Source organism: Eumetopias jubatus, unplaced genomic scaffold, assembly GCF_037043125.1.
Source record: "Eumetopias jubatus isolate StellerSeaLion01/CBP00866 unplaced genomic scaffold, mEumJub1_p1.0 scaffold_9, whole genome shotgun sequence".
NCBI lineage: Eukaryota > Metazoa > Chordata > Mammalia > Carnivora > Otariidae > Eumetopias > Eumetopias jubatus.
In genome coordinates, this window is record NW_028274815.1 from 50,990,095 (window position 1) to 51,003,705 (window position 13,611).

The 13,611-nt window shown below is 35.3% G+C and overlaps 1 protein-coding gene and 1 pseudogene across 4 annotated transcripts in view; both read left to right on the forward strand.

The window, feature by feature from the left end:
- Positions 1 to 13,611, forward strand: part of EXOC6B (exocyst complex component 6B) — a 609,012-nt gene that overhangs the window by 373,954 nt on the left and 221,447 nt on the right. The window contains exon 19 of one of the 4 annotated variants that reach the window (XM_028116273.2): positions 1,810 to 1,970. The exons of the other annotated variants lie outside the window; for them this stretch is intronic. Within the exon in view, the coding sequence (XP_027972074.1) occupies positions 1,810 to 1,821 (12 nt within the window). The 3' untranslated portion in view covers positions 1,822 to 1,970. Of the gene's footprint in view, positions 1 to 1,809; positions 1,971 to 13,611 lie in introns of those variants that run through there. 4 annotated transcript variants of the gene reach the window in all.
- Positions 7,575 to 9,709, forward strand: LOC148163532 (uncharacterized; annotated as a pseudogene).

Consider the following 13,611-nt stretch of genomic DNA (forward strand, 5'->3'; position numbering starts at 1 on the left):
AAATGTGAGTTGAAGATGATTTCTGAAAGGGTTAGGGAAAAGTGTATACACTGGTCTGTACGAGTACTTGTTTATAAAGATTGAGAACTATAGTCCCAAGTTTCAGATTGACTGTATTTTCTCTTTGGTCTATTACTGATCAAGTTTTAATGTATCTTCATAGTCTAATGCCTTAGATAAATTGGTAGTAATGCAGTTCTAATCTAGGACATTTCCTTCTCATTGTTTAATTTATTTTATTATTAGGTGTGTAACTTTAGAATAACTTGAGCTCCTAGAATTTGAGGTTCACTGCTTTCAATTTAGTTGACCAGTATTTATTGAGCACCTACTATGTGCTCAGTGATGCACTGTGCTGCTTGGTAAGGTTATAAGGATGAAATCTCTCTGAGGAAGAATATAGTGTAATGATTTGGAGTGTTGCTAATTTTTTTAAAAAAGATTTTACTTATTTATTTGAGACAGAGAGAGAGTATGAGCGGGGGGAGGGGCAGTGGGAGAGGGAGAGGGAGAAGCAGACTCTCTGCTGAGCACAGAGCCAGCCAGACATGGGGCTGGATCCCAGGACCCTGAAGTCACGATCTTAGCCAAAGTCAAATGCTTAACCACCTGAGCCACCCAGGCGCCCTGGAGTGTTGCTGATTTAACTGCATGGGATGCATTTCGAATCCAGCTGTTCTGAAGAAGATGCTTTTTTCTTTTTTTTTTTTTTATGTTTAAGAATAATTCATCACTGGGGCGCCTGGGTGGCTCAGTTGGTTAAGCGGCTGCCTTCGGCTTGGGTCATGATCCCAGGGTCCTGGGATCAAGCCCCGCATCGGGCTCCTTGCTCCGTGGCTGCTTCTCCCTCTCCCTCTGCCTGCCGCTCCCTGTGCTTGTGCTCTCTCTCTCTCTCTCTCACTGTCAAATAAATAAATAAAAAATCTTAAAAAAAAATCCCTATCTCTATCTCTAAAAAAAGAATAATTCATCACTGAAATAAGCTGTGGTCAGTAGATAGCTATTTACCCCAGATTTAATTCTTCGCCCTCACTAAAGATTTAGGTAACAGCATAAACTGATCTTTCTGTTCTTATAGCTGCATCAGAAAAGTGCAGATCCTTAATTCAGGGTCTAGTATTAGTAGAGGTAATGTGCAGCAAAATCTAAATAAATAAGCTACTCATCAAGATAACGGTTTACAGTTCATTATGAAGTCGTTGGTGAATCTTATTTGAAGCTACTATACCAATTCTGGAAAAGTATGTGTGGAGTGAGAATTTCTATACTAGATAAGAGTCCTACAGTAACTGAAAAATGATTCTGTGGTCTTTTCAGTGCTCTAGGAAATTAAACCAGGTAGGCTGAACTGTCTGATCTTTTGGTTTCTACTATGATTTATGATAATAATAGCACACAGCATTTGAGAAGATAGATTTTAGTATCCCCAATTTGGAGTGGAGGAACCTAGGATCCTTATGGTTAAGCACCTTGTCTGTGTTCCTATAGCCATAAATTTGTTGGCCCCCAAATCTATGTCAAATCTCCAGCTCCAAAATTTGTTCTTTTTAGTGTACAATGTGTTGACAGTTCTCACTAGCAGGATTGGCAGCTCAGTTTCTTTGAATAGTTTAACCAAAATAGAGAACTTCAGGATTTTTTCTGCCTTTTTATTTCCTTTAATCAAGGTTATCCATTTCTTTCAATAGAACTTGGTTGTGAAATGATACCTTAAGTGAGTTATAAAGTTAAATTTTCCCTCTAGTATGACTTTTCAAGGTACTAGAGTTTTTATAGGTTCTCCTTTCATCTTCATCTTTTTTTCCTCAGACTTTAGCATAAAGACTTACAGTCTCTTCAAGACTTACAGGGAGAACCATCTGTTCCATGCATATGCTTGGAAGCAAAGACCAACTTTATAGATGAGCAGAAGATGCTGGCTGTGTCAACAGTTTGTTTTTGCTTTCTTATAAAACTCTGCAGGTAATAAGATGAAGAAATGTAATCTCAGTTATGTGTCTTTAGTTGTATGTGTATGTGTGTGTATGTCTGTGTGCATGTGTTGTGTGGTTTTTAAAGCAATTATAACACACTTGTAAATAAATTTTGTCCTCTGATAATAGTCTTCTTGGAGAGCATACAGTTTTCCCCAAAGCAATATATTAGAGCCATTTCATGGATCTTGTTGTTTCATAATTATTATTTACTATCCCAAAGAGTGTCATTCAATTTAATTATTTCTTCATCCAAGAAATTCTGTTAAATGCCTAAAGAATGCAAGAAACCATACTTAAGCAATCTACCCTTTTATTCCTCAGTCTTGTCTCTAAAGCAAGGATTCTCAGTCATGGCACTATTGACATTTGGTGCTGGATAACTCTTTGTTGTGGGGGCTGTGCAGTCTAGGATGTTTTGCAATATCCCTGGCCTGTACCCATCAGATGCCAGTGGTCCCACCCCACCTTCTGCTTAAATTGTGACAACCAAAATGTTTCCAGACTTTGTCAGATGTCCCCTGGAAAACAAAACCATCACTACTCTAATGTCTGAATTAAAAATTTTTTAAAAATTATCACTCAGATGGTGAATAATTGCTTTCACTGAAAATAATGTAATAATGACCATGAAAGCTTTTGTAAAAGAGGATTTTCAAGAATATTATTCAGCCATCAGAAGAGATGAATATCTACCACTTACATCGATGTGGATGGAACTGGAGGGGATTATGCTAAGTGAAATAAGTCAAGCAGAGAAAGACAATTATATGGTTTCACTCATATGTGGAATATAAGGAATAGTGCAGAGGACAACAGGGGAAGGGAGGGAAAACTGAAGGGGAAGAAATCAGAGAGGGAGACAAACCATATGAGGCTCTTGACTCCGGGAAACAAACTGAGGGTTGCGGAAAGGGAGAGGGGTGGGGGGATGGGCAACTTGGTGATGGGCATTAAGGAGGGCACATGATGTGATGAGCACTGGGTGTTGTATGCAGCTAATGAGTCATTGAACCTTATATCAAAAACTAATGATGTACTATACATTGGCTAATTGAACTTAAATTAAAAAAAAAGAATACTCAGAGAGTGATTAGCACTACTGTATAACCTCCTGTGGTTATCTAAGTTATGAAATGTTTATTTAAAAATTATACCAGTCTAGGGTGCCTGGGTGGCTCAGTTGGTTAAGCGACTGCCTTCGGCTCAGGTCATGATCCTGGAGTCCTGGGATCGAGTCCTGCATCGGGCTCCCTGCTCAGCGAGGAGCCTGCTTCTCCCTCTAACCCTACCCCCCTCTCATGTACTCTCTCTCTCTCTCTCATTCTCACTCTCTCAAAATGAATAAATAAATATTTAAAAAAAATAAAAATAAAAATTATACCAGTCTATGCTTATATTTTATATCATTACTTGCCCTTGGCACTTTATTCATTTCTCCTAATGTGGCCTGTTGGGTTTGTTTTTTTTTTTTTTTTGTGGCTGTTGGTTTTTAATCAGACATATTTAATCATCTAAAATAAACTTCAACTTAAAAATGTTTCTGTTATCTTCCAACATCTTCATCTTTTTATCTGCTTTTTCCATTTTTGGAAAGGGCAAGAATAGTCCATTGGAGACAACTGGGTGCTCATTTGACAGAAATTGCCAGAATATTTGAAAAGATCAAATGCAAACATCAGGATATGTGACTCCCATAATGATTTTCAGAAAAGTTATTGGAATACTGGCAGTGTCACTGGAATCAAACAAAAGCTAAAGGTAACTTTTTGTTTTGTCCACTTGTCTCTTAATGGGACTAAATTAATGAAATTATCTTAAGAGTACTGAAAGTTCAAGGTAAAATTCAAATGTAATTATCACTAATTACAAAGGCCTATTATTTGATATCCCTAAATTTGATTTCATCAAGTCTTATGTGAAATTATCTGAAATTAATGTAAAAGTGAAATTTCAGAGTTCTAGGAAAGATGGTTAATTGAGCAGATTGCCCTACCTGAAACATTCTCCAAAATGGACATAAATAAGCAAAAATAGAGTTGTAAGCTTCAGCCAAAAATGAAAGGGTAGGATTGACCCTAGCCCCATTCTAATTACTGCAAAGAGTATTTTCTTGATTTTAATAAAATCTGAACTAAATCAAAGTTGAGTGTCAAAGGCTGATATGTATATCCCCAATTTCAAACAGGTTCTAGGTTCTGCAAAGTAAGTGAGAAAGTTCAGAAAGACCTTATCAATAATGCTTACCTTAGAGTTAGAAGCACTAAGGATACAAATGGCAAATACCAAATTCAGGCTAATTTTCATACTTCAGAATAGAGAATGACAGGGGGAGGTGAGATTTTCATATTTCAGAATAAAGGATGAGAGGGGAGGTGAGGTTGATAGAGGATTGGGTTATTCTATCTTTGTTTTTCTCAACCTGACTTCCTGTTGTGGAAAAATCCATCCAGTTGTGCTGTTGACTCTGAAGAGGATAATTTCTAAAATCAAAAAGAATTACCCTCATGGATCTTAACATTAGCTCAGGCCAAGAGAGTCATCCAATTTGATAGGAGTGTTTGGAGACAATGTATTTGAGTTTAGGTTATCTCTGCTAGATTCATTATTCTCTACCAACCTCTTCCCACTTCCTAAAGCATCTGAAGGAATGAACAAACATAATATACAACCAATTTCTAGACTTCCAGCTCAGATTATAAAGTATGTTTTTAAAAAGCTCTTGAAAAACAGGAGAATCCAACCACTTTAATCATAGTAAATAGCAGAGATAACCAAATTGTTCTTCTCTTAGCTAAATGATGAACACAACTTAGAACTTGTATATGAGGGCTACTAAAAATAAGGAAAATATACAGGAACATAAAAGGCAATGGAGGAATATATTTTGAAAGAAGAATTGCTTCAGGAAACTGAAGAACACTTTAAGAAAAAATAATTCTCAACACTCTCAAGGAGATAAAAGTGACCATACACTGTATGATAAGAGATCAAAGAAGAGTTTAAGAGATTAAGATATAGATAAAAGGACACCAAAGTAAGATTAAAAGACAGTTGGCAGAGGGGAGATGAGTAAAACTATTAAAATAATTAAAACCACATTAGATACAGGAAAATGTAGAGTGAATGATGCAGCAGATGGGCTCAATGACTTAGGGGCATTCTTGAGAAAAATCACATAAAATGCAGGAAGAGAGATTAAAAACTATTAGTGGAAATTTATTGATACAGAGGGAAAAAAAACTCATCCCAGAAATAAAAGACTTTAATCTACAGATTGAAAAGAATTTACTAAATACCTGGAAAAAGTAATAAAGACAGCATCCTAGTGACTTTTATGATTTAAAAATTTCTGTAAGTATTACTAGAGTAAGAAAAAAGTCACCTACAACGTTAAAAAAATTTAAGTTGGCCCCATATTTTTTTCTCAGACCCCAAATGACACTGTAATAATGTCTATAGAATGTTGAAGGGAAAAAATATAGGTGACTTAAGTTAAAAATTAGTAAGAAATTATTTAATAAAATAAAAATTTAAATAAAAAATATTTTTAAGAAGTAAGAAATTACACCCTCTATGAACCCGATGTAAAAGTTTACTTAGAGGATGAGTCAAAAGAAGAAATCCATAAATGGTAAAATCATATAGAAAGATTGGTGATGAGCATGTTAAACACAGAATCAAGCAGACTAGGGAGAAAGGATGTAATATTCAAATGTTTAAATAGAAGATATATCATTTAGAAATAGTAATTCAATGATAGTTAGCTGGGATAAAAAGTTAAAGAAGAGCCAGCAAAATGTAGTGTTTTGGTGGGGGTAGGCTTGGGAGGGAACATCATATTAACATGAGAATTGCTTCATCGTTCTTAGGGGAGTTTATTTTTGAAGTACGTAAATGGAAAATTATGGCTTCAGCATACTGGTGTATTTCATCAGTTGTAAAGAACATTTCTTTTCACATTTTAACGTCTCTGGACTTGGAATTTGTCTTCTAATCAGTTGTGACCTACAGTTATAATTGGCACCATATTTTCATTCTTGATCACTTAAAAATTACAATGCATCTTATAATTCTTGATATTTTATTTATTTATTTATTTATTTATTTAGGGAGAGGGAGAAGATGAGAGAGGATCTTAAGCAGGCTCCACCTCCAGCGTGAAGCCTGACACAGGGCTCATCTCACGACCCAGAGATCATGACATGAGCTGAAATCAATCAACTGAGCCGCCCAGGCACCCCTAATTATAGACATTTTAAAGTGCGTTAAATGTAGATGTTAAACATATAAAGTCATCACTAATAAAACTAAAACCTGACAATTTTATGTATTTTTTAAATTAATGATCGAAAGGAAGAAGGGGAGTGAAAAAAAAAATAAGCCATAAAGCAAAAGATTGAAAACAAAAGAAATGCTGAGAGAGGAGGCAATAGAAAATACTAATAATAGTTAGGAGCTCAAACTATGGCATCAGACTGACATGGGCTCAAATGGCAATGTTAGCAAATGTGGAGAAACAGTCAAATTATTTGTGTAGGAGTAACACTGACAATTAGAAAATTTCTTATTACACACTTCTGTGATCGAAGAAGTCAAAAGTGTAACTTGTGGAAATTTTTAAATAATGGTAATAAAAGCAAAACGTGTCAGCCTATGATGTACAATTAAGAAGCATACTTCAAGGAAGGTTCATAACTTGAATATTTCCAGTTTTAATCTATCAAGAATGAAGAAACACTTATATACGTGTTTTTTTAAATCAGCAACAAAAGTATAGCAAAAGGAACTAAATAATAATGATAAAACCATTAATCAATGAATTCAATATCAATTGGACTGATAGACTGAAAAGTGTTTTCTTTGATAATGTAAAAGTCATTAGCGTTAAGTTAGGGAAAGGAAGAAAGCCAGAAATATCCAAAATTAAAGATGAGAATTGGGAGATGACTTAAGATACAGACAAAATTGAATGCTACTGCTTTGCACAAATCTATACTACAAATTTGAAATTTTACTTACTTACTTTTAAAGATTTATTTATTTATTTGGGGGGGCAGTAGGAGAGGGAGAGAGAGAGAGAGAGTCCTAAGCATACTCTGCACTGAGCACAGAGCCTCACATGGGGCTCGATCTCACGACCCTGAGATCATGACCTGAGCTAAAACCAAGAGTCGAACGCTTAACAGACTGTACCACCCAGCTGCCCCTACAAATTTGAAATTTTATTTTATTTTATTTTATTTTATTTTTTTAAAGATTTTATTTATTTATTTGAGAGAGAGAGAATGAGAGATAGAGAGCACGAGAGGGGAGAGGGTCAGAGGGAGAAGCAGACTCCCTGCTGAGCAGGGAGCCCGATGCGGGACTCGATCCTGGGACTCCAGGATCATGACCTGAGCCGAAGGCAGTCGCTTAACCAACTGAGCCACCCAGGCGCCCACAAATTTGAAATTTTAGATGAAATATCTGATTTTCTAGTAAATTTTAAGCAGATTTAAAAGGAGATAGGAAAATTGAAACAAACAAAAAAAGAATAAAACTGTTACGAAGAGCATATCCATCCCTATGTCTTAACTAAAATGCCTTCTAGATGGCTTAATGGATGAATTCTGCTTAACTAATAGGGAACAGGTAATATTAATGCCATTAAAACTGTCCTTGATCTTGGAGACAGAAGGCATAATTAATAATTTCATTCCTGAGACAATGTAATATTGGTATAAAAACCTGACCTTAAAAAGTAAAAAAAAAAAAAAAAAAAATCTGCAAGTCAATCTTGCACATTGATGAAAATCATCTTTAAAAATTCAGCAAATGCAAAAAAAAAATTCAGCAAATGCAATAAACCAGTGTATTAAAAAGATCATAAACCATGGCCAAATGAAATTTATCTCGGAATGCAGGGTTAGTTCAATATAATTCTGAGATTATATTGAAATAAAAAAGATTACATTTTTGAATACCTAAAACATTTGATATAATTGAGTCCTATATAAAATCCTTAGGTAAACACGAATGGATAAACAATTTCTTAAAATAAATGTGTGTGTGTGTATGTGTGTGTAAAACAAGACAAAGGTTGTTTCCTAGCATCATTATTTAATGATTTTCTTCTGGAAAGTGCTAGCTAAGGCAATTATGTAAGAGCAACAAATTATAAATACTGTGAAAAGAAGTGGTAAAATTATTACTACTTGCCGATTATATGGTCTAAAATCTGAAATACCATGAACCTTAACCAAGGAACAATTGACTAGAAACAAAAAGTATATAATTTATTAAATACATTAATTTGTGGTTATCCATGTTTATACCCAAACCTGCAAAATGTACTGGATATAAAAATCACATTCATAATAGCAACAAAAAGATTAGAACATTTAGGAATAAACATGAAATATGTGTGTGTGTATATATATAAGGGAATTTATAAAACTCTACTGAGTATCATAATCTTTTCATACAGTAAAATGTTTGTAAAAATGTCAAATATCCATTAATCAAAAGCAACACAATAAAAATCCCAGTGGGATTTGCATTGGATTTATTACAGTTATGTAAAATTTATCTGGAAGAAAGAATGTGAGGGAAGGAATGATCAGTTAAGTTCTAAGAAAGAAAATTAGAACACACTTTTTTTACCTAGTTTGGAAGGCTACACTTGCAGGGATATGAATATGTAGTTCCATGGAGTAGAGTAGTTAATACAGAAATAGAGCCAAGACTACTTGGGAATTTAATATCTGATAAATATATTTCAGATCACTGGGAACAAGGATGGATTATTGAATAAATGGTTTAGCAATAGGCTTAAGATGGGGAAAAATTCCTTTCACTGCTCCTACACCAAAGATTTAAATATATGTTTTTAAAAAGTCGCAACAGTATTGGAAGAAAATGTAGTGGAGGTTTTCTTATTGTGGTACAAAACTCAGGGGCCATAAAGGAGAAATCTTATGTTTGATTGTGAAAACTCTTAATACTTCTCTGTCAAAATCACTATAAACAGTCAGAAATCTAATAGGAACAGACAGATCTAATTTCATAAATGGCATGCTCTTATGTATTAAGAGCATATAATATTAAAAGCATATACGATGCTTCTTAGATAATTGAATTAAAATACTATCAATGAAAAATGTACATGATCAGGATAGACTAGGTACATGTTCAAATATTCTTTAACCCTCCAGTGCCATAAAATAATGGAGCAGATACATTTTCTGAGTGGAAATAAATTAGTAGCAATGCAAGGAAAGAAGGAAGTGTAACTGGTGCCGTCCCTATCTTCTTGGCCCTGGGAACCGCTCTTGGGCCACAGCCCCTCGTCCTTTGAAAATATACACCTGCTCAAAGTTCTCTCCACCCCCTACTTGGTCAGGAGCACCTGTCAGCTGTTGAACCAATCACTGTCTGCAGTGGTACCAAAACAGCAGCTTGGCAGCCCCGTGTACCCTGACCTCACTTATTCCTTGATGCAGCTTCTAACCTGGCGTCATTTAAAGGGACATCCGTACAGCAGCCAAGTTCTTAGGGCTGGGGCAGCCGCGGTTGGGGTAGCTGGCTCTGGCGCTGGAATTGGGACTGTGTTGGGGAGCCTCATCATTGATTATGCCAGGAACCCCTCTCTGAAGCAACAACTCTTCTCCTATGCCATTTTGGGCTGTTCTCTCATGGAGATCATGGGGCTCTTTTGCCTGATGGTGGCCTTTCTCATCCTCTTCACCATGTGAAAGAGCCATCTTCTCTTCCCATGGGTCTTTCTCCTTTGTCTTGTCTGCCTTGTATGTTCCTTTTCTTGTATGTCCCCAGACAGGCTGGGGAAAATGGTTGACTTAGGGTTTGACAAAGGAAAGACAAATAAATACTGTGTTAATAAGAAAAAAAAAAAAAGAATGCCTTTGGCACACAAGGTAGGGGATTATATATATGAAATTATTTGGGGAGAGATTACTGAGAGAATACTGGAGTAAACCATTCTCTAAAGGTCAAGTATGAAATTGCTCTTGAGCCAGTGTACCAAAAAGAGAGCCAGCATGTTGACTCCTTATTCTTTTATGTCCCTGCTGACTAGCTCAGTTCTAGGGTGATCAGGATAAGGGTACTGAGCATAATGTAAGCAGATGGCTCCCTGGATTTCTCTAGACTCCAGCCTATTTATATAGTACCCCAGGAGAGAAAGCCCATGGTTCCTTCTCTGCAGTGATGTCAGTGAATAGAACTGGCAAGACAACATGAGTATGTAACCTCCTGATACCCATGGTAACACTTCTCAGAAACTATCTTGAGTTATCAGCATAAGCTTAACTCTTCTGCAGATGAATCATATTCTTCATGCCTTATTTCTTTTTTCAGTGGCATAACTCCCTCTCAAACTCTTCACCAATACCCAAGGTGTAGTTAACCAGAGCATATCTGGCCCAATTTTTACTTATTGTCTATTTCATATTTTTTTCTCATTGTCATGGTGTGGGGTCCTATTACCAAGGCAACTAGGAATCGATTATGTGCCATGTATCTTTTAGTAACCCTTTTAACTCCTTTTTGTATGATTATTTCTGTTTCCCTAGCTACCCTCATGCATGATTAAAAGGGTTCAAATCATTCTAAGGTTCTGACCGCCTTTTCTAGTAGTTATACTTTTGTCTTCCTCCAGAAGGCCTGACCTTTTTCCTACAAGGTTTGTCTTACCTCTACAGAATTCTTCCAAATTCAGTGATGTCTTCTTGACATCTTTCCCTTTTCCTGTAATAAGTATCCTTTCTGATAATTCTTACTCAACACTGTTGACACTAATAGAGAATGGACTGTGGGACAATTGTCAGTGTGATTTTTCTTGGAGAGAAGTTGGGGCCCAGTGGCTCTCTAACCCTTTCCAACTTCTTTTCAATGGACAGTTGAGAAGTGGCTCATGTGTCAACAAAGTGTGTGTGGGTACACAGCTGACTTGATAAGGTGGTCCCTATGTAGATACTGCCCCTTAAGGAGATGGGCATCACTCACAGCCTAAATATATACTGCCACTTCATTCTCCTCGGAAACGTGTCCCATCCTGTACCACAGTCACTGGGGACATCTTACTGTAGATATAACCAGCATTAACAGAAAGATAAGTAGATTCTTAGATGCAAAGGTGAACAGACAAATCCAGCCAATAATTGAGGAAACCAACATGAAAGGTAGGCACTAAATGACAAAGAGAAGAACTAACATCCGGCTTAGAAGAACTTTCAAAAGTAAGTTTAATTAAATCCTCAGAGAAATTCTAAAGAATGGAAATTTCAAAATTAAAAATACACTAAATGAATTTTAAAAACACTCTATTAGCTAAATAGAATAGACACAGCTCAAGAATCATCTAGTAAGCTTGGGAAAATGAGTATTAGCAACATTGGATTCTAGAAGAAAGTGAATCAGTATCATTATATTTCTGAAGGAAAATCATTTTGAAATTAGACTTCTGTTATGCCTGAACTTGTATTTATAGTGGCACAGCAAAATAAAGACATTGTTGGATGTGGCAGAGCTCAAAAGCCTTCCCATCTTTCTCTGCAATCACTCAGGAATATATATTGGCAAAGTTTAACATACATCCAGGCAAGAACAATGAACAAAGAAATCAGTAAATTTATACTTAAAACTAAATGATATTCATGTATATTGTAAATGGCAGATCTCAAAAAATCTCAACCTGTAGTGGATATGAGGTAGGAGAAAAGGAAGAGAAAGCATCCAAGATTTTGGGTTTATTGCACTGGAGACTGTCAATATTGATTACCTCTAGATACAACTGAAATACATTTTTTAAATGTTTTAAAAATTTCAGGGTAGCAATTAAAAATAGTATAACAAAAATGTATAACAGAAGAGGGAAAAACAGAAATAGGGGAATTTAACCAATCCAGATTAGGAGAAGGTAAAAAGGAAGTGTGATAAAAGAGAAAATATGAAATAACATGGTGGTAATAAGTCCAAATATGTCAAAAATGACACCTAATGTGAAAATTGTAAAATTTCCTTTTAAACATAAAGACTGTCAGATTTGCCTTAAGTCAAAATTTGACTTTGTGTTGTTCGTAAGAAATATTACTCAAATGAAAAAGAATGGAAAGATACAAAATAAATGTGTGAGAAAATATTCCAGGCAGATGTAAGAAAAAGAAAGCAATATTAACATTATAAAAAATAGAACTAAGGCAAACAACCTCAAAATTAGGTAAGAGAGGTATATGTCACATCATAAAAAAAATAAATAAACAATACACCAGGAAGATTAAAAGGGAAAAACTGTATGATCACCTCTCAAGTATTGAAAACAGTTTAATACTTTAACATTTGGTATAATTTAATGGCCATTCCTAAGCCGAACAAGCTAATAGTGAACAGAAACTCCATTAATTTAATAATTGCTGTTTACCGGGGATGTGGAATAAACATCATGCCAGAGCCAGAACAAACAAGGCCATTGTTACCAGTGCCATTCAGTTTTTTCCGGAGGTCCAAGCCAGTGGAGTAAGACAAGAAAAATAATAAGCAGTGGAACTGTTGGAAAGGAGGTGAGAAAGGTCCAGTTTGTAGACAGTGTGATTATCCACTGGACATGATCCAAGACAACCAATTGCAAACGGATTAGAATTAGTAAGAGTTTAGTAATAGTGCCAGATACAATATTATGTATCATGTTCTTCAGCTTGTCTCTTCCTTATACTGTATTACAAAATGTGATGAAAATGGATTGCATTCACTATTGCAAGAAAAATGATGAAATAGGTAGAAATAAATATGACAAGAAGTATGTACGACATGTAAGAGGAAACTTTAAAATTTTAATGAGGGGCCAAGAAGAAAACCAGATTATTAGCAGGAAGACAAAGAAAACCAGATTATTAGCAGGAAGACAAAGAAAACCAGATTATTAGCAGGAAGACAAATCCATTCCTGGGTTGAAAGATTCAGGATATGAAATAATCAGTATAAAGCAATAGCATCTAAAATAGTGAGGTGTAGTGATAGAAAAAGATAATAATGTAGAATAGACCAAAATTATATTTTTAAAGTGCTTGACCATATAAAAATTGAAATTCATATATGATGCAAGATGCTATAATCAAAAATTAAAGACAATTCTAGATAATTAAAGACAAACCAAGAAAATATTTATATATAACAAAAGATTAAGATATAAATCTTATAAATTATTAAGAAAAAGCTCAATAGAAAAATTGGGAAAGAAGGTGTATAGATATTTTACAAAAGAAGAACCAGAAATGACTGGTGAGTAAATGAAAAGATTTTCAGCCCTCAATAGTAATCAGAAAAATGAAGTTCAAAATCAAAATAAAACATTTTTCTTATCAGATTGGCATAAATGATAAAGATTGATGGAATACAGAAAAATCAGTTCTTTTCTACATTTTGATGATATAAAGCCTTTTTGGGGGGGGGCCTGGGTGGCTCAGTCGATTAGGTGTCCTGCTCTTGGTTTCTGCTCATTCGTGACCTCAGGATGTTGGGATTGAGCCTCACATTGAGCTCTATGCTCAGCGCAGGGTCTACTTGAGATTCTCTCTCTCCCTCTCCCTCTACCCTCCCCACCCCCTCTAAAATAAATAAATAAATCTTAAAAAAAAATAAA